The sequence below is a fragment of the Rhinatrema bivittatum genome, chromosome 9 (genome assembly GCF_901001135.1).
Source record: "Rhinatrema bivittatum chromosome 9, aRhiBiv1.1, whole genome shotgun sequence".
NCBI classification, from domain to species: Eukaryota; Metazoa; Chordata; class Amphibia; order Gymnophiona; family Rhinatrematidae; genus Rhinatrema; species Rhinatrema bivittatum.
This window is the reverse complement of record NC_042623.1, coordinates 16135133-16160362: the sequence shown is the minus strand read 5'-3', so window position 1 is coordinate 16160362 and position 25230 is coordinate 16135133. Positions and strand designations below refer to the sequence as shown.

Sequence of the window (25230 nt, the reverse complement as noted above, 5' to 3'; positions counted from 1 at the left end):
AACTAAACATTTAAATGGATAGCTTGGACTTAAGATGGATAACCTGGAGTTAGATAGATAACTTGGAGTTAGATGGACAACTTGGATAACTTGCCATTTAGATGAATAAATTGTGAGTTATCCATCTAAATGGCTTTAAATATTGACCTCCTTGTGTTAAACTATCAAATTCATCTTTCTATTCACTGACACACACATTTCAACACAGTGTTCCACTGTTGCAATATTTCACCATAGGCAAATGAATGTTTAAGACTGTCTAAGTACCTAAATGATGTTTATTTTGGCCCCACACTTCCTGCTTTAAGAATTTTTTCTAAGAAAGATTGTACATAGGAAAAAGAACATGATATCCTTCTCAAAGTGTACACCAGACATTTAATTTCACAAGTTCTTACTGTGACAAAAGTGCAGAATGAAAGCATTTTTTAAAATGAAGCCCCTTAGAGCTTTCTAACTTTTATAATATCAAAGATTTTACAACACAATTCAGGATATTCTGAAGATCAGCATTTTTGCTAGGCTGGCTAGTGTCTTATCCTTGGATATATGATGAGCAACATGCACAATCTTAGAGGGAAAGGGCATGGAGACATGTTTGCACTGAATACCCATAGCCATATTTACTCTAAGTTCAGGCACAACAGGTGTTAATGCTATGGCTGCTTTTCACTGTGTGAACCTTGATCCAATCTGAAGATCTGCCACTGCTTCTTCCCTTCTTTTTTTACCAGAAGGAAATTCAGAGGTACAGACAGAGTTAAAGGAGGTTTGGATAATAGATTTTCAGCCAATTTTAACAGACATTTTATTGTATATTGATTTTGCTTTATGCTGTACACCACACTGAGCAATCCTGCGGAGAAAGGGAGGTGGTATATAAATATTTTAAATAAAATGAATGAATTAATGGGTGTAGCACATAATGCAAGTAGTTCAGTACAGCCCTGTCAGCAATGTCTCACGTGAGAGGAACTCCTGAACATCCTGCACATGAGCACACTTCCTGGATAGCTCAGATCATAGCCCTCATTCACTGAGCTACATAGCTGTATGAAAGGAGGGAGAAACCAGGGCTATCAGAAAGGGTGGGGGAGATGGGATCTTATGGCTGCAACATTGGAGCGGGACCCCAGCAACCACATCATTGGAGAGAGTTCTCCCTCGCACATGAGCAAATAGCAGGCATCCCCTTCCCCCCTACAACTGGCCAGAACTTGGAAGGGAAATCCCCCTTCCCCTCCAGGGATTGCCTGGGGCACTGGCAATAGGTCTGGGATGAACAGGTTCTCCAACAGTGGCCACACACTGATGTAACTAATGGAAAATCTGGCAGAAGCTTTTAATCGGGACCAGTCAGTTATTTTCAATTTTTTTTTTTAAACAAATCTTGAAGTTAGAGGAGTCAGAAACTGCACAAGAATCAGTAATCCATATTGGTAGCTACTTGCTTTTGTACAATTTTCTTGCCATCTAAAAACAAACAGTTCTATTTTTGCCCAGCCTAAAATAGTTTAAAGTTAATAATAAAGTACTATTAACTATTGTACTAACAAGCATTTAAGTATAATTGAATACATACACCATCCAGTAAGTTTGCAGGTGCTGTTCGGGAGCCAGTTAAATCATGGATAAGAAATTCAGTCCAGTCTGTACACTTGTCCTTAATTGCTGTAAAAGTAAGCAAAATGAGAAGAAAATGCTTATTACCGTGCTCAGGCAAATTTTTAAAGACTGTCATAGAAATAAACACAAGCATCGTACATACTTTTGGTCCTTACGAGACAAAACAGACTTCAAGTAGCTGCTATAACTTTAAACACAAACAACCTGAATTGTGACTTTGGCTGCTGATGCTGGAAAGAATTAAGAGATGTACAAACATTCCTAGAATTTTGTGTTTCACAGCAGAAGCCACAGTTTCATAAGACAAATATTTACCTACTCCTTTACATGAAACCAAAGCAAAAGGCAGAAGCAGAGAGAAAGTATGTTGTAGCAGTCAAAAAGCAGGGTATTATTTAAAGTGACTGCAACTCATAAACCTCTTACAAACTTCTGGGCATTTAAAATGCCACCAAAACCAAGGGCTTTCATTCACTAAAACTATGCTATGGTAATGTATTGGTCTAAGATAAACATACAAAAACCAGGTCACCCAGGGGTCATTATTCGAGGAGAAAGAAAAACGAGATTTCAATATTTTGCCCAGTTCCCCAGTGAACTCATTATCCACACAGAAATGAAACGGGGCATTTCCAGGGAGCAGTTCCACTTTGTCTATCTAGGTAGTGCCAATTCTCAGCACTATCCGGACAAAGTCTGCGGAGTAGATCTGGTCACAAAACTGCTGCAGAGTATAAGTATGTCTTCTGAACATTCGAGTATATTTATTTATTGCTCTCCCAGTGCTGTGGCTGCCACGCTCTCTCACTGCTGCTACTTTCCAGGCCATCAACTCACAATTAAGTAAAGTACTGCACAGAAGGCGAGATTCATTCTGCTTAGAAATGCAATGCAGAATAGAAGTCTAGAAGCCAGGATGCATTTATTTATTTTTATTTAAAAGTGTTTGTATACCGTCTTTACAAACAGTGTTTAATCAAAACGGTTTACATAACTAAATAAAAAACAAAAGTAAATAAAGATTTAAATTTAAAAGAACATAAAAATTATCAAATTATAAAAGCTCAAAATTACAAAAATATATAATAAAAATAAAAATCTAAAACAATGAATAGTTTTACATAAAAAATAAATCAATATATAATAATGTTGTGCCCTGTGTGATGGAGAAGTAGTTATGTTATTTAGTGTGTGATATATGGAAAGCAGATTGAAATAAATGTGTTTTTAGGGATTTTTTGAAGTGTTTGGAGTTGGATATGGATCTTAAAGAGTCTGGTAATGCGTTCCATAAGATTGGTCCAATGACATTGTACATAGATTTGTGATAAGTCTTTGTAAACATTTAACAAGTCAATAATTTCCTAGGGTTTGATGAGTTTTTAAGACCAACAACTTTCTTGTAACACAATTTTCAGTTTTAGACAAAAACACAAGAATTTTCTCCATTCATCTCAATATATTTATAAAAGATTAATGAGGTCTTGTCAGCTATTCTTATCAAAAAATGAAAAAGGACTTTTATTATTACTATGAGTTATTTACATAGGTCTACCAAATGTATCCAGCACTTTATAGAGACATAGAAGAGATAGACTCTGCTTCTCAGAGTTTATAAACTAGTTAAGCTAAATAGAAGAGACAGAAAAAAACAAAAATAGATTTTGAAAAAGCAAGGTCATGATTATACTAGGTGGTTTATAGATGAGATTAGCTAAAGAAGGAGAAACTTTAACTGCCCATCCCACACAGGATTCAATACAAAGTGCTCACCTCATACACAAAGCACTATACACCAAAAAATTCGACTGGCCAAGCCCGGCCATACACTTCCAAACCACCCAGAGAGCACTCCGCTCAACCAATACCAGACTCATCCCAACTCCATTACCAAAAGCAGCCCACCTAACCTCAACAAGGAACCGAACCCTAACCACAGCAGGTCCAACACTCTGGAATAGCTTACCACCCCAACTCAGACTCAACCCCACAACCCAATCGTTTAAAAAGGACCTGAAAACATGGCTCTTCAAAAAAGCATATCCAACAACCACCCCCCACCCAACGCTAAATCCCCCCACCCACCTTCATACACATTCCCCCCCCCCCCCCCCCCCCCCCCGCCCACCACGTCCCACAACACCCCCCACAGAACCGCGTCAGCTCTCACTGCAGTCAAACCCAACAATACAAATCTTCTTATCATATTCCATACATAGTTCCATCCACCCCCTATATTTCACAGAACAACTCTCCACAGACCAATCATCAGACAACCACAAAGATGGTATCCTAAAGGACATAAAAGGCACTGTAAAAAGTTACTAATCTCAATGTAAAAAAAGTCACTAATCTCAATGTAAGAAGTCACTAACTTCATTGTAAAAAGTCACTAATCTCAATGTAAAAAGCTACCTAGTTTACTGTACAATGTACAAACAACAATGTTACAAAGCGCAATAAGCTCGCGAAGCTCCAATGTAAAATAGGAAGTCTACATCGATAGACCCCTCTATCACCATGTAAACCGGTGTGATATGTACGATGAACATCGGTATAGAAAAACAAATAAATAATACTGCAAGGAATGAGTCCTTTTAAAAGTCTACATAGGAAAAATAAAGGGCAGGAGGTTTCAACAATCCTATGCTACCCAGGCTCTGTTCTCTGCAATCCTAAACAATCCACCTAGAAACCAGATTTTAAGGGGAAAATACTGCTATATCAGCAAAAAAAAGCACAGACTGACATTCCTGATACCTTAATTCACCCGCTGCAATCTGGATGACGACGGACTTGCAGTTGCTAAGGCACATCCTCCCCTCATGGTGTCCCATTGTGGCATTTGGAAAGCTTCTCTCCACACCCCCTCCCGACCCCTTAACTCACCCGCTCTCTGCTAATGAGATCGGTCTTGAGGTTGCTCAAGCACTTCCTCCCTCCTCCCAAGCCAGGGTCTGATTGGCGCACTTAGAACCACGTGGTTCAAAGCACGCCACTGGGCCCCTGCAGGGGAGGAGGGAGGACATGCTGGAGCAACCCCAAGTTCGTCATCGTCCTCATAACAGCAGCGAGTGGTTGAGTTAAGGAATCTGGAGAGGTTGTGGGGAAGAAGCTGTCCAACCGCTACACTGGACATAGCAGGGGAGGAGGGAGGACGCACCTTAACAACTGCAAGTGCTGTCATTGTCCTGATAGCAGCGGGTGAGTTAAGGGATCAGGAATGGGAGGGAGAATAATGACTTCTTACCATTAGGAAAATGAGCTCTGAGAAGAAAAAGAGAGCATCTTAAACAGCATCGCTGAACCTGAAGGTTACTGAACGTGCAAAGGAAGCAAACAACTGTGTAGCTGCAAGGGAATTCAGTATTAGTGAAAAACTCAGAGATTGGAGAAAAAATGAGGAAAAACTGCTAGAAATGCCAAAGTCAAAGAAAGCAAATTGCGCCTTTTGATACAATGGAAAAGGATTTGAATGAATGGGTAATGGAATGCAGACAGAATGGCTACACTGTGACTTGCTCGAGCATTAGGATTCATGCCCTTCAAATGGCAAAAGAAGAAAAATATTCAGCGACCGAAGGCCTGAAAAAGTTCACAGTATTGTTTGGTTGGAGTTTGTGGTTCATGAATCAATAGGGATTGTGCTTTTGTCAAAGCACAAAGGGGTCGATTTTAAAAGGCACGCACACATGGACGCGCAGATTTTATAACATCCGGGTGTCGATGCATGCATGTTTTAAAATATGGTTCCCAAATGCACATGTCCACGCTTACATGGGTGAGCGGATGGCCTCCTCTGCGTGCATGGGGGGGGGGGGGGGGGGGATTTTTGAAAAATATGCGTCAGGACACGATCGGGCCTAGACCAGTTCTCTCCCAGTCTGCTCCAATTAAGGAGCGGACAGGGAGGGAACTTCCCTAACCCAAACTCTACCCTTCCTATCTTTTCCCTTCTCCTCCCTGATACGTAAACCTACTCTATCCCCAAATTTGATACTTACTGCTCCTCTGGAGCAGAAGTAAACTCCGCGTATCAGCCAGCTGCCAGCGCACACTTCCCCGGGACAGCTTCTAATGATGCTGCCCGGCCCACCCTTTCTTCAGGCCTGGTACTTCTGCGTGTATCGGGGGTTACATGCATGGCAGAGTCCTTTCAAAAATACACACAGCGCACGCAGGGCCCGGCCACATGCAAATTTTTTGCATGAAGGGGTTTTTAAAATCTACTTGAAAGATTTCACAGAAACTGCCTAAAGAGCTTGATGAAAAGATCTGTTTGTTCCACAAATTCATTATTCAGCAGAGAATAAAGAATCATTTCGATATGAATAACATTGGTAATATGGACGAAACACCAATGACATTTGATATGACTGGCAATCACACTGTAGCTGGCGTTGATGAGAAGTCTGTACTTCTAAAAATAACTGGTCATGAAAAGACCCATTTTCACAGTGGTCCTGTCTTGCCTGGCAGATGGCACAAAACTGCGCCTGGTGGTAATATTCAAGAGGAAAATGATGCCCAAGAACCTAAAAATTATGGCAGGCGTAACTGTTTGGGTTCATCCTAAAGTCTAGATGGATGAGGAGGGAACGAAATAGTAGTTATGCAATATATGAGGTAGACGACCAGGTGCGAGGCTAAGAAAACGACCTTCACTATTGGTGTGAGATATGTTCCATGCACATATAACAAAGAATGTAAAGGACAATGCAAAGAAAATGGTGACCATGGGCCTCATTTTCCAAGCAGTTTACCGCGTGCGATAAATTCGCAAATCGCGCTAACAGCCGTTAACGCGATTTGCAAATGCAAATTAGTAATCAGGGGTCGGAGTTGGGGCGGAGCATATGTAAAACGGGAACCAGTTTATCGTGTGCGGCGAAACAGCCACAGTGGTAGCACGGCTGCTATCGCGGCTAATAACTACAACCCTCTGATTTGCGTTACGGAGTGCGCTACGGGCCAATAAAGGGTTATCGCGGTCCACGATATGTCGAGAGAGAGAGAGAGAGAGAGAGAGAGAGAGAGAGAGAGAGAGAGAGAGAGAGAGAGAGAGAGAGAGAGAGAGAGAGACTTACTATAGTGCCTATGCCCTAGACAGGTATTTGAATCCCTATGGGAGGGCCACCTACTAACTCGGGGTGGGGATTAGGTAAGAGCGTCGGGGGTTGGGGGCCACTTTCGCATTCCACATGAGACGTATGGAAAGAACAGTGGTCCCTAGTGAAGATTTGCTGGCCGTCGGAGTGAGGACGCTCACTCCAAGAAGAGGTTTGGGCAATGAGTGAAACATAGATGGGCAATGAGTGAAACATTGCCCAAACCTCCTCTTCTTCTCTCTCTCTCTCTCTCTCTCTCTCTCTCACTGCACTAACTCTCTGTCGGCTACTGACAACTATCGTGTGCTGCGATGATGATTCTTCGGATACCGACAATATCAGGTGCTGCGATGTTTCTTCGGGTGTTTCCTCGCGCACCAGGAAAACATCACGAATGGCGCTAATGTTTTCGCAAACGGCGAAAACATCACCGCACGCGATGTTTCCCCGCTGCACGAAAGAAGCCTCATTTGCATTGGAAACGCCCCCTAATGCGTTACCAATGCGATATTGGAAAATGAGGCCCCATGTTAGCAGTGATTCCAGGAGGTCCAACATCAATGCTCCAGCCATTAGATGTCTGTCTCAACAAGCCTTTCAAGGACCAATTGCACCATATGTGGCAACAATGAATGTGTTTAGTTAAGTAAAGTTAACAAAAAGAGGGAACCTGATGAAGCCAGACATTGATTTGGTAGCGAAATGGGTAAAGGATGCCAGAGAGTCAATTCTACCAGAAAAGGTCCAGAAGCCATTCCTGAAATGCGGCATTAGCAATGCTATGGATGGATCAGAAGACGACGCCATCTATAAAGACAAAGATGAATCAGCATTGGATGATGATTCAATAGATGAGAGACAGTGAAGACAAAGTATATGCTGATGATATCTCCAAAGAACAGTTCCATGATTTATTTGGACATTCTGATGATGAAGAATAGAACTTGGAAGGATTTGAATGAGGCACTGTATTCTTCATTTGATAACTAAATAAAAAAGATTTTCTTAAATTTATGTTTCTTAGTATGATTTCACCTTCATTTCATAAGCCCCCTAGTTTTACCCTCGACTTATTCATGGGTCACAGGAATTTCTTACTTTTTGGGCACAAAAAATACCCTCGATTTATACATGAGATTGACATATAAACAAGTATATACAGTAGGCACCCCTGACCTCCCCATATACAATTTAAAATTATGCATTTATAACAGATTTTGCAAGAAAAAGGACATTTGAAGTAAAACATATAACATGTTGCTGTGATAGTTACATTTACTGCTATGGTGCTAACCAGAAAATTCTGCAAAAAAAGACACATTGGAATCCATATAGTTTTAGGCCTATTGGTGGACTGTACTGTTGATGAATCTTTTCTTTTGAAGTACTTCAAATAAACCGCTTCTTGAATAATTCATTGAGTTTTGAGACATTGAACAGCTACTAGAACACAAAGCATCTTTTTTGGATATAATTAGGCCTATTGTAACATATGTGGGGGGTGTGGGCTTGGTCCTCCCATACCAACATTGTATTAACTGCCAGCACTCAAACAGTAACAACCACTATGATGAAAAGACAACACTGCAAATATTACACCAGGCCCTAAAACACCAATACACCTTCTATCAGGAAAACAGAATAAGCCACTCTCTGCTACAGATCCTTACACAAGGTACATACTAGTAGAATACCTCATCTCAGACAGACATGCAGAACACAGACAGACCCTCACCAAATACAGAATAAAGAGACTAGAAAGTATAAACAGAAATGTGCAGACAAAAACTGAACTGTAAATCACAACAAGCTAGACTGTATACAGTGCACCAATGGAAAAATGAAATCACCACTATTCCTTATAAAACAAACAAAATCAATAAATATAAATCATTACATAACAGCAAAATCATACTAATAAAAATTACAAAACAGCTGATAAATTGATCATCCAATAAACTACGTCAAGAACAATGCCCGCTTACATTCAGGAAGAACTTAAAGACTTGGCTTTTCAAACAAGCCTTTCCTTAATCAGAGGCGGCACTAAAACCGACAGTTGACTCTATCACCGATTCAGTAACATGCTTCTATCAATCTATTTAAGCCGCCATTCTGACATAGTCGATGTAAAAAATCCCTTTCACTCCTTGTCCTCCTATGCTTATCCTTTCCCCCCTTCTTAGTCATCCCACCCTCCCCCCCTCCCCGCGTAGAGCCTCTACCCTGATAGTCCCCCTCTCCCTGAAAAAACTCCTTTTTCTCTAGGGTTTACTTAAGTTTTTTTCCATTTTTGTTCTCTCCACCAGTTATCTATAACTTATTTTGATTATTCATCTGGTCATTTGTAACTTTCCCAGGTTTCAGTTTCAATGTAAACCGGTGTGATAAGACTGCTGTCCTGAAAGTCGGTATATTAAAAGCATGGAAATAAATAAATAATTAATTAACAACCTGTACAAATTTTGAAAGCTTTTCTTAACATATTTCAAAACAGGAGACACATTAAACACCACCCAATCATAAAAAAAGGATAAAAAATCCCCCTTCTCCATACCTAGGAATTTTTTTAAATTTCCAGCCAGGTTTTCCTGGATTAGTGGGGGGGGGGGGGGGAGAATATGTTGGTGATGAACAAACTTTCTCCTATTTCTCTTTCATAGCATTTTATATTTGGAAACCGTTGTGATGGCCTGCCTGAACAACGGTATGTAAGAATTTTATAAATAAAAATAAAATATATATATATACTCACTTATTCACACACACACACACACATGCTCTCTAACATGTGCATATACACATACTCTCTTCTCTCCCCAGAAGCTGAAGGCAGCAGCTTTCTTTTTGGGCTCCCACAGCATCAGAAGACGTCTTTTCCCTTCCTTGTGAAACAGATGTGGCTTCTTTCTTTGACCATTTAGGCCAGCTGCTGCTGCTCCTCTCTTCAGCTGCCTGGGTCCGGTCACTGCTGCTGATACTCTTCCTCTCTTTATCTGTGCAGTCCAGCCTGCTGCTGCTCCTCCTCCCTTCAGCCAGAAGGGCCTGCCAACACAGCTCCTGCTTCTTGAAGTCAGGTGGGCCCAGCCAACGCTACAACCTCGGAGTCTTTTCTTCTGGCTTCGTGGGGCCTATACCTATTGCTCCTTCCAGCTGCGACTATTGGGCCTCCTCCTTCCAGCCAACACATGCCCATAACACACTTCCTCTTCTGGCCTCCATGGACAGGAAGAAGGAAGCCTAATCACCACTGTCCTGTGGCAGCCACCAGTGTCGGAAGTGTTGCTTTCATAATTCTAAGCAGGCCAGTGGAAGCAATAGGTGGCCGCCTCCAAACCTGTGGTGCTCTAGGCGGTTGCCTAGTTTGCCTAATGCTTTCTGCGGCCCGGCCCATGGATGCAATTTTGAAATGGATTCTCTGCAATTAAACAGGCCATTACCCATGAAGAAGGCCTCCTTAAATATTATCATGTGCCCTCCAAGGGGAAAAATATGTGTGCTGCCAACACTGTACATACTTTTTCCCATGGGGAAGAGAGGTGATATAGAAGCCGGGATGGGCCAACTGAGATACAGGCTGGGATTTATTTTGAAATCCCAGCACAGTCTTTATCATGCATATTTTTCAACTGCAAAAGTATATATGTAAATGACTTCCCTGCCTCAACTGTGCCCATGGGAATTGTTGGGAGAAGAGCTATGTCTTTTAACCCCACCTCCCTTTAAGTATGTACCTATTATTTATCAGTGATCCTCCTGTTCGTTGTGAGAAAATTAGCCAAACTGCGGAACAAAAGTCTCCCTTATTCCAAAATTGCACAGGGCTAAGCTTAACACTTTGCATCAGGATATATACAGCAATTGGGGGCACCGGCAATAAGAAAAACAACAGTCACAAAAGCATAGTTAATGTCCACTACTTATCAAATTATAATTAATTAATGTTAACCTCACATCTCTTTAGCAGAGACTTGTGTTTGAATGCTAATAAGCTCTACCTTACTAACTCACGGGGTAGGAAATGGAGCCCAGATTCTTACCAATTGGCTGACTGCAGCTTTCGTTCTTGGGCTGGCCAGGAGGTTCCTCCCTTTGCAGGTCTCCAGCACAGAGACAGAGAGCACAGTCACAGCCACCGAAGCAACCGACCGTTCAATTCTCAAGTCTCTTAGACCCTGTCTCCGCAAGTCACCTCAGCCCACAATGCACAGGGGCAAAGCAGGGGTGGAAAGCCACAGCACTCAGATGGGTCGCCTCCTACTCTTCACATGGGTCGTGATGACTGACCCTAAGTACTTGCAACCTGTTATTTGGCTCACTTATGCATAACAGAACTAATGCATAGTCATGTGAATGCAAAATTAAGGGTTTTAATTAGCAGACCTTCCCATGCTTTTTACCAGTCCTTTGTCTTACCTCCAGGTTCATCAAGTGGTCAGTTCTGATGAATAACAGTTGTTCACATTTGACAGAGCTCTGATAAATTATGATCCCAGATGGACATTAGGAACCATAAAAAGAGGCCTCAATATTTTTGCAGGTCCGATTCCCACCCAGACCATCTATGCTGATATTTCTTTTGGCCCCATTTTGGTGCCAGCTCGGCTAGCAAGGCTAATAAAGCTTTTGGGCTTGTCATGTACACAGCCTTGCATTTGGCTGCCCATGGCAGAGCAGGCTCTATTTTCTCTGCATTTAGCTGTGCATAACCAAATAGGCCAATGTCCATTTTTGCTGACGTCAGAGGGTCCATCTTACCTGCTTGTCCTTGTTAGCAGGAACTGGGATATTTCCTACAGAACTCCTCTTTGCAGTAGTCATAAAAGTATGCATGAAATTGCTTCCACGTGTACTTTTATGGATATAACCCCTGGAGTAATTTTCAAAATGTCCTTTTACACATGTAAACGCTTTTGCAACTCATATTTAACTCATGCTCTTGACAAAGACTCACAAAGAAACTATCTCCTAATATGGTGGAAAAAAAAAAAAGATTTTCAAAGCATATACTGAAGAGCTAGCTGATATTTATTTAAACAAATGTGTAGCCTGCTGATCCACAAATCTCAGTGGGTCACATACTTCTGAAAATAAACTCGTCTACGCAAATCATAAACTGCTGACATGCTATATGACTACATTAGATAATGCTAACAATGTTTGCTTTATGCTCCATGCAAAGATCATCTTGTAGAGAGGTTACATCCAGCACTCACAGTCATGTTGACTGTTTTCTTTCATCAGCTACTGTTTAATGGTTAGAACAGGAAAGTAATCATATTTTCTTACTAAGGAGCCACTGATGTTTGCCATGATTCATAAATTCAGTTTCACATCTGCATAGAACTAAAGTAAAGTCTGCTACTTAATCCAGCATGCAATCAAAACAACAGTGGGAATTACACAAGAAACCAATTCCCCCCAAAAAATGAATGAGTTGATAATGTATGTTATATAAATATAATTCTCCTCATCAATTATTCTAATAGCAATATATTAGACCTTCATCATAGGCATCATTAGAGAAATGTAATCAAACATTATGACTGTCTTCAGCCTTATGTATTATCATAGGTCTGCAAAAAATGTCCCACAATTATTTTTATATTGCAAATAAAATATGCTTTCTCAATTCAAAAATCAGTCCAATGACTTCTTAGGCAGAATCTCTCCTAGCAGAGAAACGCCGAACAGCCACCACATAATAGTTTCAACAGGAAACGCCCACCTCGGGACCGTGTCCCAAACAAAAGTTCTTCATCAGGGTGATGTCAAAATACCGGTGCCACTAACCTACCTGTGTTTCACCCTTGGTGATCACTGTCACAGTTATCCTCACCAATCCTTTACAGGTCAGTTCCAATGCATTATCTTATTCTTAAAATTCAAAATGTGCCACAGCTAGGAAACCAGCTCCTGCTTCCTGGTACAACTGCCGAGAATCAAGAACATGGCCATTCTCAAGTGCCAACTGAAAAAGCACCCAACTAGTAGTTCAAGAGGTGATGAAAACCACCAACCTCACAAATCATTTCTCAGTTTGTAGTTAACTCCTTAAATTCTTAGTAGAATGTTATTATTTTCCATAAGCAGATCTGTTTTAGGAAAGGACACAGGCAAGGCTTTCTCTTTAATATACAAGGGCCATCTTCCCACTTACAGAAAATTGGATTTTCCCACAAATAGGAGAGTACAACGGTTGTTGGGGTACCATCAGGTAAAACCTAAATCCAGTTTGCATCATATCTGAAAACAGAGTGCCCCCCCCCCCTTTTCAGGGTTCACTAAAAATGGAGCTATCCTTTAAAATGAGGAGTTTTCTAGCAATGGGAGGTCCAAGGAGGAGTGAGCCCCCCCCCAAGGGGATGAGTTTGGAAGAAGTGTCTGCAGAGAGACAGATGGTTCTAGGCTGGTGCGGTGTTGAGCTGAGAGCCAGGAGAAGTGGTGCCTGTCCTGGGGTCCCAGTTATGGATCAGCGGAAGAAGATTCTTTTCTGAACTTGGCAAACAAATCTGAGTATTCTGGGAATTTTCAAGATGAACCATATGGAGTGAATTTTCAAAGAAGTTCTGTGCATAAACGGAGCATATATCATAGCAATTTTCAAAAGTCTATTTATATGCCTAAAACCTTTTGGAAATTCAGCCCTATGGAGTGAATTATCAAAGGACTTAGCATGTAAAAGTAGAAGTTGTCAAAGCTCTTTCTTGTGTTTAAAACCTTTTGAAAATGACCTTCTTAATGTTTTCCTTAAGTAACAAACTCGTGCTAACAGTGAGAAGACTTAAGTGGAATAAGGACTCTATCTGCATCTTTGATTTGGAAATTTTTTGCAAGAACTAGAAGCTATTTCTCCTTTTCTTCTGATTGTTGTACTTTTGGGACAATGTTTTTTTATTTTCTGAAACTAGGCCATTACTTCAGTAAATTGTAATGGTATGGAACACATCGTTCTGGAGCGGCCTGCTTATTTTTGGACTTTGGTGCGGACAGTATAACCCTCGCAGTGGCCTTGCAGGAGTATTCCTGACCTGTCCCGCAGAACCCAAATTTTCCCCTGTGAGCAGTTCAGTGCTCTCCCTGGAGGCTGGAAAGGTGGCCCTCTCCCACAGAAGGAAGTTACAAATGTTATTCAGAAATGAGATAGTTTGACTTTAGCTGAAGACACAAACATCACAATGAAGAAAATGTGGATGAAAGGTTGGCAAACCTATCTGCTCTGTATGGGCTTTCCAATTCCTATAACAGACTATGAAAACAGCCACTAAATGGCAGAGGGACATAATCGAGGCAAAGCACTTGAAACTACACATACCCAAAAATGACATGATGATTTCCTGTTAACCTGAACACAAAGTAAAAAGAGCTAAGGATAAAGAACATAGCAATTTATGTAATATGGAAGGTTTATACTGGAGACCAGAGCTCCACCTGGAGGGATAAAAGACTTAATAGTAATGACCTGCATTTGTTCAAGAGGGAAATCATGGTCTGAGATAAACAGGTCAGAGGAAGGCGAGTTTGCAGTTGGAGGCTGATACCCCAACAAAAAAATAAGGTTATGTAGAGAAATACACAAAGCTGGGGATTCCACCTGGCAAGGTGGGCAGGCAAGAGGATACAGATGAAGATAAAGGCAATTCCAATAGCTGAAAAGATAGGTGAATAAATGCTTATAGTCTGCATAACAAAATCCCAAATGAAGGTCCTAATCAAGAGGCAGATTTAGATATGGATTATGTCATCCAGGGGTGACAGCATAAACGATCCGAAGCACCGCCGGAGGGTCTAAGCACCTGAGCCTCCGTCTAGCTCTGCAACTTGCCAATACCTGCTTTCCACAATATCTAGTCCTGGGGGAATTCTGCGCTACTGTGGAGCACAGAATTTGCTCAGAATTCCCTCCTGCACAGAATTGCCAAATTCTGTGCAGAAAATAGCAGAGGAGACCCCGGCATGCTGCGAACAGTGAGCACGCCATTCGCGGCAAACATGAAGGCCCCCGCATGCCTCGGGACGCACTCCACTTGCGGCAAAGATGAAGGCCCGGGTAAGCATGAATCTATGTAGAGAGGTACATGTGTGTGTGTGAGGGGGGGGAGGTGGAGAGTGTGTGAGGGGGGAGGGGGGAGGGGGATGTGAGAGAGGGGAGGGGGAGAGAGTGTGAGAAAGGGGAGGGGTGAGAGACAGAGAGCAGGGGGGTGAGGAGGATGAGAGAGCAGGGGAGTGTGTGGGAGACCAGGGAGGGTAAGCAGGGGGGGGGGTGAGAGAGAGCAGGGGGGGTGTTTGAGTGTGGGTGCTAGAGAGAGGAAGCCTATATGAGGAGATTGTGAAGAAGTGTGTATGTGTGTGAGAGATTGGGAGCTCGTGTGTATGAAAAAGGGATCCTGTGTATGTGAGGATGCTAGCCCGTGTGAAGGGATTGTGTATGTGTGAGACAGAGCCTGTGTGAAGGGCTGTGTGAGAGAGAGAGACATAGGTAACCTGTGTGAGGGTGTATGTATGAGAGAGAAAGGGAGCTTGTGAGAGTGTGCATGCAAGAGAGAGGGCCCTGTATGAGGGGATGTGTGTGTGCATGCGAGTGAGGGAGCCTGTATGAGGGTGTGTGTATGTGGAAAGGACACTCTTACAGTGAATTTCTAGGGAAATTCTGCTCAAAATATTTAAAATTCGGCATCTCTATGTAATAACTTTTTTCTGTATTCATTTAACATGTAATTACTTAAGGACCATCATATAAATTGTGTTATTTTGACCAATATAAAGTTTGCAGAATTTTGCAGAATTTTAAGTTTTTGTGCCCAGAATTTATATTTTTTATGCGCAGAATTCCCCCAGAAGTAAATATCGAACTCTGCCAGCCTGTTTCCGCCTGGCCGAGCCATCTCCTGCTGTGCGGGTTCTCCCACCCCCTCTCTGATGTCATCCAGGAGCAATAGTATAAACGGCCCAAAACGCCACCAGAGGGCTAAGCGTCTGAGCCTCCATCTAGCTCTGCTACACCATCTGGAGCTGCAACTTACCATTACCTGCTTTCCACCTGCCTTCCACAACATCAAACTCTGCCTGTCTGACTGTTTCCCCCCTGGACGAGCCGTCTCCTGCTGTGCGGGTTCTTCCGCCCCGCCTCTTCTCCAACATCATCTGAGGGCAAGAGCATAATCGGCCCAAAGTGCTGCCAGGGGCGTCGTGTGACAAAGTGGCATGCCCCTTTGTGCACCCCTTCGTGCGCTTATCAGCGTGCCACTTTTTTCACATGCACTCTATTCTTAATTCTCTGCTTGTTGATCCCATATTCTTAACTACTGCTGCATCTCAATACCAAACTACCAGATCAACAGGCCGATACAGTAAAAGTTGCGGGAGAGCAGGCGAGTGCCCGCTCTCCCGGCGCGCACACAGGCCACTCTCCTTTGCGCGTGATTCAGTATTCAAATGAGGGCCCGCGGTAAAAAGAGGCGCTAGGGATACTAGCGCGTCTCTAGCGCCTCTTTTTTGACAGGGGCGGCAGCTGTCAGCGAGTTTGACAGCCGACGCTCAATTTTGCCGGCGTCTGTTCTCAAACCCGCTGACAGCCACAGGTTCGGAAACCGGACGCTGGCAAAATTGAGCGTCCGGTTTTCAACCCATGATCTGCGGACTGATTTAAAATGTTTTATTTTTTTTTATTTTTAATTATTTTTTACTTTTGGGACCTCCAACTTAATATCACCAGTCAACTATTCATTCTCTCCAATTAATTCAAAATGCAACTGCTCGTATGTTATATAATATCCGTCGAAACGAACATATCTCTCCAATTTTACAACAATTACATTGGCTTCCAGTATCATACCGCATAACATACAAAATCCTATCTACCATACACAATTTGATTTACAACAATGACTCAATCTGGCTATGTTCATTACTGCGAATTTACAAACCCTCCAGACAACTACGCTCTTTCGACAAATGTTTATTGGAAATTCCTAATGTAAAATCTGTAAGTCTATCTCTAATCCGTAAACGCGCTTTTTCAGTTGCAGGTCCAACAATATGGAACGCTTTGCCTGACTATATCCGACTGACCTCTAACCGTAGAGATTTTAAAAAATCACTGAAAACTTACCTATTTACCCAAGCTTTTCAGCTACAATAGTTTGTATAAATTCATGATCCCCAACTAACCTTTTAACAATTGTCTGTATTTTAATTTGTGTATGTTTTTATCTATGTGTAAACCGCCTAGACGGATATATATCTATCCATTGAGCGGTATATAAAAACTTTTAAATAAATAAATAAATAATAAATATTAAATCGAAGCGTGTACAGAAAAGTTTTTACTGCTTTTCTGTGCACTTCCCCGGCGCCGGCAGAAATTAACGACTACCTTTGGGTAGGCGCTAATTTCTGAAAGTAAAATGTGCGGCTTGGGTGCACATTTTACTTACTGAATCGCGCGGGAATAACTAATAGGGCCATCCACATGCATTTGCATGTTGCGGGCGCTATTAGTTTCGGGGGGGTTGGCCGCGCGTTTTCAACACGCTATTACCCCTTACTGAATAAGGGTTAAAGCTAGCATGTCGAAAACACGCGTCCAAACGCGGTTGTATCGGCCTGATAGAGATTCCTTCGATATCCGGACAAGGTAGATTATGGCTGTCTCAGCAACCTACGCTGCAAACCGAAAGCTACTGACCGAAACTCCTTAATTGCTATCACACCCTCTCTATTGTTACCTCTATGACTTTACTTTCTTCCATTTCCCTACTGATCTGTAATGCTCAATCAGTTAGGGAAAAAACCGCTGTTATTCATGATCTTCTAACTGAACATAACCCAGACTGCTTTTTAATTACTGAAAACCTGGTTATCTGACACTGATGCTATTACGATTAATTCATTATGTCCCCCTAAGTATACCCCCTTTCCTGAACCCAGGCCCTGCTGCCATGGTGGAGGGCTTCTTGCACTGGTTAAATACTCTCTCCTGCTTTATAAAAAGACTCTACCTCAGATTCTTCCATACAAAATCTTACTTATTACCACTCTAATCGCTAACTTCTACACTCAGACCCATCGCTTCTACTGGAAGTTATTTCTATTTTACCAGTTTATCTATCAAAAACTATTATTGCTGGAGACTTCAATATTCATCTAGATTCCTCTCTCTCACCCCTCTGCATCCTTTTTTTTTTTTTTTAAGATACCATGGGTAGCCTCAGCTGGGAACTGATTGATGTTCCCACCCATAAGCTAGGCTGCACCCTTGATCTAGTGTTCTGTAACCCTTGCTTTATCTCTTTACCCCCAATTGCACTCTCCATACACCCTATTCCTTGGTCTGACCACTCACTTATCCACCTTTCTGTTATCACTAAATGCAGCCCTTCCTATCCCAACCCTGACAAGGAAAATAAGACATACTTCAAAAGAAAGAAAAGTACAGAAGCATTGTTTAAACTTTCTTATCTAACATGCCCTCAACAATTAAGACTGGAGGGAAGAGGCATCCCTAAATCAACTCCCCTTCTATATATTTTTTAAATTATTCTTTACCTGAGCTCAGCCTGTCCCAGCCGAGTACAGAGTCGGTCTCCAGCTGCGGGGGGAGAGGACATATACCTTCACCGCCATATTTAGCTTCCTGCACACGCTTGCCTTTCAGCTTTTTTTTCCAGCTAAGTCCACAGCGACAAAAAATCAGCTATTAGCCAAGGCACTCACCTGAGGGAAGGATCTGAAGAAGAAGTCATCTCAGGAACTCAACTGAGGGAGGAACCATTAGGTATCACCATAGGAGAGCAGGGCAATAAACTTCCTTCTTTTCTCCTTCTCTAAAAAAATGTTTACGCAATCCCCAGTAGAGAGATGCATGTCCACTTATCTGCTGGAGACAGAGAATACTGGCAAGCTGATGTCAGTACAGGGGTATGAATACTGTGATGTCAGCTTTGCTCCATCTCCATCTGCTGGTAGAAGTGCATAACCAACTGGTTGTGGATCCATCTATATCCGAATGCTAAGAAATGCTAAGTTTTTGGTTGTTCGTCTTATCTACCTATGTATAAGGGAGTTTTAATAAATCAGGTAAATGCAAGCCATTTTGATGTTATGCTTAAATTCACCTTATTTATTGACTCCCTCCTCAAAATTCCATAATATATGTTTGCCATATTTGTTCAATGTCTCTGTTAAATGTATATATTTTATTATTTCTGTAATCCATTAAGAGCAAGCATTTAGGACCAGCATGCTATACCTTTGATAAATAAATAAATCTGCCCAATGTTGTCTGGAGCATCCCTGCTTCAAAAACAGTTAAACATAGGGAGATTCTGGTCTCCCTAAAAAGGGAACTCTTCAAGAAACTGGTAAAATGCACAAAGAAGAGGATGATACATGACTTGGAACTTACAAATAAGGAACGTGGTCCTTGTGTTACAGTAGATGTCACCCAGGTTTTATTATTTCTTGCATTTTTATACCACCCATTCATTAGTAACGAGGTAAATGACAGCAGATAAAGAGCAAGTTGCTTTCGGTAGTGACTGCTTCTCTGTGCATGCCTGCTGTGAAAGATGGCAGTGACTGCCACTCCATGCAGGTTAACCCATGCAGAATTGTTATACTTAAAGTTTTGTATGACAAGTTGTATGGGGAAACTATCCTAGTTCTGCTCTGCATACATTGCTGGGGGTCGGGGGGGGATGCAGGCAAGTCTCATGAGGATGGACATCCTGCTGTCCTCGGAGAACATCTGTTACAGATAAGCAACTCTGCTTTTTCCGAGGACAAGCAGGATGGCAGTCCTTACACATGGATGAATCCCTAGCTACAGGTGGTCTCCCAACAAAAAAAGGGGGCGCAACAACTGGTGCCAACAGGAACCAATAACTATATTTTTGTTGGCAACAAGCCTTTTTTTGCATCTTTGTAAATATCCTAAGAGGGCCCACCTGAACTAAAATAACGAGCCCTAGGTTGGAACAAAGTTGGGTTATACACCTCAAACAAGTTCCGAAGGACAGACTGGCCAAACATGCTGTCGCGTCTGCCATCTCTGTCCAAGCAATAATGTGATGTGAATGAGTGGACGGAACTCCACATTGCAGCCTTCAAGATCTCTTCCATGGGGACTGTTCGCAAGTGAGCCACTAGCACTGCCATGGATCGGACAGAGTGAGCCTTGACATGACTGATTATATGCAATCACACCTGGGCATAACAGAAGGAGATATAGTCTGCTAGCTAACTGGATAGTATCAGTTTGGCAACCACAATTCCCAGCTGGCTCTGATCAAAAGAAACAAAAAGCTGGGTGAACTGTCTGTGGGCTTCTGTCCGCTCCGGATAGAAGGCTCTCTTGCAGTCTAAACTGTACAGGACTTGCTCATCTTGGTGAGCATTGGGCCTGGAAAAAATACTGACAGGGCAACTTAAGATGAAAGTCTGACAACACTTTAGGAAGGAACTTAGGGTGCATTCGCAAGACCACCCTATCATGGAAGAACTTAGTATAAGGTGGATACTCACTATGACCTGGAGCTCACTGACCCTGCTTGCTAAAGTGACCACCACCAAAAATACAACCTTCCAGACCAGGTACTTCAGGCCACAGGAGTGCAGTGGCTCGAAAGGAGTTTTCATCAGCTAAGTTAACACCACATTGAGGTCACAGGATAGGGCAAGAGGCTTTAAATGAAGCAGGCACAGCATGAAAATTACAACTATAGGCTGTACAGAGATGGGCTTACCTTCTATCCAAAGGTGATATGCGCCAATTGCACTAAGATGAATCCTAACCAAGTTGATCTTGAGACCAGCATTAAAGAGATTTCGAAGGTAGTCAAAACGGTTTTTGTGTTGAGCAGGAAAAACCTCCACTTCAGTCCATAGGACTTTCTGGTGAAAGGAAGCTACAAAGACAGGAAGTACATCCTCTGCGAGATCAAAGGGTTGCAGGATCAACTCCTCAATATTCAAGCTATAAGTGAGAGGGCCTGGAGGTTGGGATGCTGCAATCTGCCCTGATCCTGAGTGATGAAACCTGTGGAAAATCGCCAGTCTGATTGGTTTCTGGGTAATTCCTGGAGTAGCAGAAACAAAATCTTTCTTGGTCAATGAGGGGCTATGAGGATCTCTTTGTCCACCCTGAACTTCATCACCAGTGGAAGTAGAGGTTGCGCAAACAGAAGACCCTGGCCCCTGTGAAGGGCAAAAGCATCTTAGGCTAGCTTGCTATGTCTCTTGTATGTGGAAGAGAAGAGAGGGACCTTCCTGTTCCAAGGGGCTAAGAACAGATCCAATTCTGGTGTACCCCAGAGGTAGAAAATCCAATTCTCTACACCTTGGTCCAGGGACCATTCATGGGGTCTGAAGGATTGACTCAGTCTGTCCACTATACCATTCTCCAGGCTGGCCAGATACGTGGCTCACGACTAAAGTCTGGACCGCTTCATGACACAGGAGGTACGAACCTGAACCTCTCTGTTTGTTGACTAAGCACATCGCCACTTGATTGTCCATCTGGATCAACACAATTTTGTTGGACAGCCGATCTCTGAAAGCCCACAGCATATACAGAATTGCCTGGAGCTCCAGGAAATTGTTTTGAAGCAAATGTTCCTGGGTGGACTAAAGGCCCTGGGTGCTGGGCCTATCTGCTTGCACTCCCCAACCCAGGATGGACACATCTGTTGTCAGAACAATTTGCACTGAAGGAATTTGGAAGGAAACCCCCCTCACCAAATTGTACTAGTGGCGAGAAATTTCCAAAGAGTCCCAGAGTGATGGAGTAACTTGAATGCAGTCCTGAAGATCTTGAGTGGCCTGAAACCACTGGATCTCAAGGTCTGTTAAGCTTTTCTCATGAACAGGTGTGCCATGGGAATAATATGCACAGTTGCAACTATGTGGCCCAATAGCCTCAACATGTGCCAAGCTGAAGTTTGCTGGCTCACTTGGATTTCTGCCGCAATGGCCATCAGGGAGATAAACCATCTGCCACGGCAGGAAGGCCTTGGCCTGAGTCATGTCTAACAGAGCTCCGATGAATTCCAATTTAGGAGATGGGCTGAGATGGGACTTGAGGTAACTGATGATGAACACTAGTGAATCCAGCACCCAGATGGTCAAACGCATGGACTCCTCAGCCCCTGTCCAAGAGGAGCTCTTGACCAGCCAATCGTCCAGATAAGGAAACATGTACTCCCAGTTTGCAAAGATGCTCTGCCATCATGGCCAAGAATTTTGTGAAGACCAATGGGGTGGATGCTAGTCCAAACAGCAGAACGCGGTACTGGTATTACTGGTTTCCCACCATAAATCTGAGATACTTCAGTGACTAGGGAAGATCTCGATGTGAGTGTAGACATCTTTAAGATTGAGAGAACATAGCCAGTCCTCTTTTTGCAGAAAAGGGATCAAAGTGCATAGGGAAATCATCTTGAATTTTTCTCTTTTTAGAAACTTGGGAACACTGAGAGAAGATCATCTTGCTAGTGGCTGAAGAGGATCGGAAAGTATTCCTTTGGGAAATTTTAGAACTTAGAAAAAGATTTGGGGAAAGGTAAATTATTGGAGTATATTCGTTTTGCGTGTGTTTGTTATAAAAAGCGTGTGTGTGTGTTATAAAAAGCAAGCCAAAAGGTAGGGAAAACCCTTTTATCTAAAACACTGGATTGCCCCAGGCCTTATCAAGAGCTTAATTATTCTGTTGCAGGTCACTACCAGATTAATAGTGAATATACCAATACATTTCAAGGACTCTTATTTACACATTCCTACTCCATTCGCAACCTAACTTAACTAATACCTCAACAAAATTAAGATGAAGGCAGCAATCCAGGAGCAAGAGCTGGGCCTTCCAATCTTCTGCATCAAATGTCATATATATGATTTTTTACCCGCCGGTGAGAGGTTGTATGTATGCATCAAATGCAAATAGCTCCTGGATCTCAACGAATAATTCTGGATCTCTGGAGGCTACAGTGGCAGACCTGGAGAAGCTGAGGCAAACACAGAGGTTTACAGATGAGATCTTAAGGGACATAGTAGTCAAGTCCCAACTCCAGTCTGGCAACCCTGGTGCTGCCTTGGAGGAGGAAATTCTCCTGGTTGGAAAGCATCAACAAGGTTCAGCAGAAAGTGATCCTGTATCTTTGCGTTTAACATGCTTGCCTAGTAGGCCCTTTTTTCAAAGCCATCCAGGTATTTAGTCTTTGCCCAGCAGGGTATTGGAGTGAAGGCGAGCTTTATGGAGCGTGGTAGGTGCCGCGTGGTAGGTGCATCGTATTGTAATATGGCGACTGCCGCATCCTGAGTTTCAGGTCAGTCTTCCTCGAGGTGGGTTGACCCAAGAAAGGAGAGTCCCAAGCCTTTGCCATTGCTGCATCTAGCACCGCATGGGATGGTAAAGCAGTGGGCTCAGCTGGAACCTCCAAGATTTTGAGTATATCCAGTATACTCAAAATCTCTCAACTCAAAATTCTCAACTCAGCACCGAACCAGCGAACCCTTGCTGGAAGTCTGTGACGGCGAGCTGTGTGGCTGCAGGTGGTGTCCTGAGGAGGGCTAGAAGTATATTCGGCATCATCCCCCAAATTGTGGAAGAACAGAGAACGATTTGGGAGATCCAGGACATGGCATGAGACACCAGGGAAGTCGTGTCCACTGTGGTCTGCCTCCCATGGCCTTTAGTGGAGATTGCCGCCCATAGGATGTCCGAAGTTGGCCCCCATACTCTGTGTGTCACGTGCTCCTCTACATGGGAAGCCCTGTGCTGTTTCCATGAGGGCTCCGACAACTGAGGAGAAGTTCGCCTGCGGCAGGAGACAGAGGAAAGGTCAGGAAAAAACCGCTCCAAAGAGCTCGAAGACAAGTGACCGAGAGGGGTTCCACATCAGAGAACGCCATGCTGAGCCGCTCTTCTGGTGAAGAGCCCACTTGGGTATCCACCTGTGCCGACTTCTTTCTGTGGCAGTGAGAGCCATGAGCTTGTGGTGTCGGATGAGTCGAATGTTGGGTGTCCGATGGCGTTATGTACGTCAACCTCTTTTCCTGCATCGACTGCTCCAAGGTGTCCTGCGTTGAGTGGATGGAAGAGCATCGATGTGCTGATGCGTCAGCTCCCCTCGACGCAGCTGGCGTTGGAAGATTTGGTCACCGACACACGTGTCAGTTCCTAAGTAAACGGCGCAGATGGTGAGGCGCCTGAAGTGGTGTGCTTCGATGCTCTAGACTCCACACTCTTTTGCTTATGCGGCACATCTCCCGATGCTTTGTGCCTCTCTGGAGCATGGGCCCGTGCAGGCATCTCAGAAGCTCTTTTAATCTTATGCAGCCTGTCAGAGCATGGCCCTGGAGAAGAATGGGCTGAGCGCCTCTCCTGCAACGGTTCACCTGAACCAGAGCTCTCTTGATGAAGCCAGACAACATTTGAGCTTTCTGCCTTTGGGCCTGGGGGGACATGCGGCCGCAGTCCTTGCAGATGGATTGATCATGCTCTGGGCCCAGGCAGAGGTGGCAATAGTTATGGCCGACGGTTGCTGACATTATTTGGCACACTGGTAAAATTTGAATCCTGAAGGTCGGGGAGGCATAGTCACACTAAAAAATGCTAAGTTATGTGAAGTCGTGCCAAAAACCAGTGAAAAAAACAGACAAAAACACAATAGAGAAGATCTCTGTGAAGCTCCACGTGCGGCTCGCAACACAGAAAAAAAGAGACTGAAGGGAAGATGGTGTCGCATGGGAAAGGAAGAGCAGCCGCGCAGCCTCACAGAGCAAAGCTCTGATCTCTGTGAAGCTCCATAGAGGTCGCCCCCTAGTGGACGTCCCAGACAGCATGGCTAATTCATCCCTGCTTATCAACAGGAAAATAACAACTTTTTAAAATATATCCTAAGCAGGAAGCCTGTAAGGGAGTCGGTTGGACCATTAGAAGATCCACCGGTTAAAGAGACACTTAGGGAAGATAAGGCCATCGCAGAAAGACTAAATGCATCCTTTGCTTTGGTATTTAATGAGGAGGATGTTGGAGAGTTAACTATTCCAGAGATGGTTTTCAAGGGTGACAATTCAGATAAACTGACCCAAATTACGGTGAAGCTGGAAGATGTAGTAGGCCAGATTGATAAACTGAAGAGAAGTAAATCTCTAATCAATGGAATTTTATTCAAAATTATGTGCAAGTACACTATTTAAATAATGACTATTGCTGAAACTGTAGTAACACAGAGATCCATATTTAGCTGCAGGCAGACTGTATAAGTTATCCAGATAAATTTATTCAGATAAGATGGTTAATCAGTGGTTAATCATATATTCAGCACTGCTGAATATATGAAGATAAACATATCTGGATAACTTTGATTTATCTGGATCTCTTTTGGACTGCTCTGTGGCACGACTGGACCTAGCTGGATAGCACATCTGCATTATCCAACTAATAGCTATATTCATCATTCTGCTATATTTATAGCAGAATGATGAGTCACAATAAAAA

General features: G+C 43.0%; 1 protein-coding gene across 7 annotated transcripts in view; it reads right to left on the bottom strand.

The window, feature by feature from the left end:
* Window positions 1-25230, bottom strand: part of SFMBT2 (Scm like with four mbt domains 2) — a 563685-nt gene that overhangs the window by 319040 nt on the left and 219415 nt on the right. For all 7 annotated transcript variants that reach the window (XM_029615682.1, XM_029615688.1, XM_029615685.1 and 4 more), the window contains one exon: window positions 1583-1671. In XM_029615682.1, coding sequence (XP_029471542.1) covers window positions 1583-1671 — 89 coding nt within the window. The remainder of the gene's footprint in view (window positions 1-1582; window positions 1672-25230) is intronic.